The following is a 2,523-nucleotide window of genomic DNA, read 5'->3' on the forward strand; positions in this document are numbered from 1 at the left end:
AGTCAACTGCTTTTTAAAATGATTTGGAAGTCTGTGGGATCTGATTCCTGCTCCTTAAAGGACACTCAGCAGGTGTGCTGCCTTCTACTCATTCCCCAAACTGTTGCTATAAAACGGAAACAACACAATATTTTACTATAAAATACTGTAGAATAAACTGAAAACAACAGTGGTTTAGAGCATCGGCACACTGAAGTATGTGCAGCAGTAGCCACGAGGTTTTACGGAGCCAAAGGATTTAATGTGAGTTTTAAAGGTGGCGACAGAATCGTTTAACCGGACCGAGATTCTGTTAGACTGCAGGTTTCTTCCCTGAACATTCACATCCATCACAGCCCAGTTAATGCCAACAACTGCAAAAGCTCCTGAAGTCGATGCAACTAAGGTTTGCTCCACATGGGGGCAGGAGTGTAAAAGCTATCAGAGGAACCATCACATCCACCAGCTGCACGTCAGACACCAACATGTCAGGTTTGTTTTGCTCAGAACATTTAGAAATATATTAATTTAACTCAGCTGTAGTAATTTACATATAATTACTAAAATTACAAACAAAAAAAAAGCAGCGGGCCATTTTTTTTTCTCTATCTTTCACTTTCCTATATATATATATATTTCTATTTTAGATTGTATTCCTCTTGCAGCTTCCTTTAAAGTGAATCATTACTTTATCCCTACTTGCTTTCATAGAGCTGGTTGTTGTTTAATCAGGAGGTTTCATAAGAAGTGACTGTTCGGATCAAACCATGGACTGATGTTTAGGGCTTTTCTAAGCAGAGTTGCAGCATGACAAGCATAATATACTTATCCAACTGGTTTACATGCTGACAACAGAGTTTGGTTGCAGTTCGACCCATCAGCACCGGGAACCTTCAGTTTGCGTTAATGCTCAAACTTGCTTGTGGCCGATGAGCCCTGACGCATCCTGGGCGGAGCTCTGGATGTGTGGCAGGTCGTCTACGTGCCTGAAAAAGTCGCTGTTTAGTGTGTCTCGGTTGGTTGAACAGTCTCAGGTAAACGCATGTCTCCGTCATGTCGGCATTCACGTGAAGCCAACAGGAAAAAGCAGCTTTTACGCACAGCGCAGCGCAAAACCGACTCAAACCCCGCTGTTGTCTGAACAGCGTCGTTTCAAGCAAAGAAGTTCAGAGTTGTTCATAAATGATTATTTATGGTCAATATTTGAAGAAGCAGGTTAGTGATTAACTGGCCTTTGCCTGCAGCAGCTGCTCAGACTCCCAGCACGCAGGCAGCGAGCAGCTCGGTCACTCTAATCCGCTCCACCATGCAGTGCGTCCGGGCCATGAGCGCTGTGAGCTCCCTGTGCAGGGCACGTCCCTGGAGAGCATGGACACGAACCCAGAGCCACGCAGCAGCGGCGGCCAGGCTGGACCTCAGCGGGATCTATCCGCCCATCGCCACCCCGTTCACCGCCAAGGAGGACGTGGACTACCAGAAACTGGAGGAGAACCTGCACAAATATGCCAAGATACCGTTTAAAGGTCAGAGCTGAGGCGCACGGCGCTCGTTAACGAACAGAACTCAGAGCTGAGCAGGAGCAGAGGTTCTTCTAGCAGAGTCCGAGGCGCACAGAGGCCTGAACACTGATGTCAGCAGGGGGGCAGCTTTAGGGAGGCAGTGAGGACAGAGACAGATCGATTCTCACACATTTAGTTTGCATAAGTCTGGAGAAACTGAGTGCTGGTGATTGCATGTGCACTTGGAAACTCATTTTCCTTCAGCAGCCCGGTTCCCCGGGTGTCTGTTTAGGGATCAGGACAAAGTTCAGAACGGAGATAAAAACGTAAACTCCCCTTTGCGGGTGCTTTGTCCCCCCCTGGTGTTCATTTAGTGCTGCTACACAGTGCTGCTGCTCTGATGGAGCTAGAAGGCACGATTAGTGGTCATGTTGCAGGTCCACAGCTTCACTGTGCACTCTGTAGATAATCTGTATAAATGTAAATATCAATGCAGCTTCACCCTCGATATACTAAATACAAAACATATATGCATTGTTGAATCGTTGCACCAACCAATGGAGTGGTGAGAGTTCTGAATTACAAAAAATAAATCAATAAAATAATTTTTTTTAAAAAGTGGAAATTAAAAAGAAGAATAAATAAAAATAATAATAATAATAATGTGACAATATAAAGCAATATTAAACAAAAATGAATCCATGAAAGAAAAGGCTAATAAAAGTAGAAATATAAAGACAAATAAATAAAACAATAACAAAAAAATATTTATTTTTATTTTTTTAAATGGATTTATTTTCAATTATTTTTTCATTTTTATTTTTTTATTCAAATTATTTTTATAATATCGTTTTAAAAGCAAAGGCACAACAACATTTATACTGCGCATATTTCCTTTGCTTCCTTTAAAAGCAAAATAAAGAGAGAAAGAAAGAAAGAACAAATAATATGAAAAAATAATTAAATTTTAAAAAAAGCAATTAAAAAAACTAACAAAATAATAAAATGGAAAAATTTAAAAAATAAAATGATTTAAAAGATAAAT

At 40.8% G+C, this 2,523-nt stretch overlaps 1 protein-coding gene across 1 annotated transcript in view; it reads left to right on the forward strand.

Annotated features, from left to right (window-relative positions):
• The first annotated feature begins 927 nt into the window (after nt 1-927).
• The window catches only part of hoga1 (4-hydroxy-2-oxoglutarate aldolase 1), a 28,576-nt gene continuing 26,980 nt past the window's right edge, over nt 928-2,523 (forward strand). Inside the window, exon 1 of the mRNA XM_008298938.1 lies at nt 928-1,508. Within this exon, the coding sequence (XP_008297160.1) occupies nt 1,286-1,508 (223 nt within the window). The 5' untranslated portion in view covers nt 928-1,285. The remainder of the gene's footprint in view (nt 1,509-2,523) is intronic.

The sequence above is a fragment of the Stegastes partitus genome, unplaced genomic scaffold (genome assembly GCF_000690725.1).
Source record: "Stegastes partitus isolate 25-593 unplaced genomic scaffold, Stegastes_partitus-1.0.2 Scaffold1361, whole genome shotgun sequence".
NCBI lineage: Eukaryota > Metazoa > Chordata > Actinopteri > Pomacentridae > Stegastes > Stegastes partitus.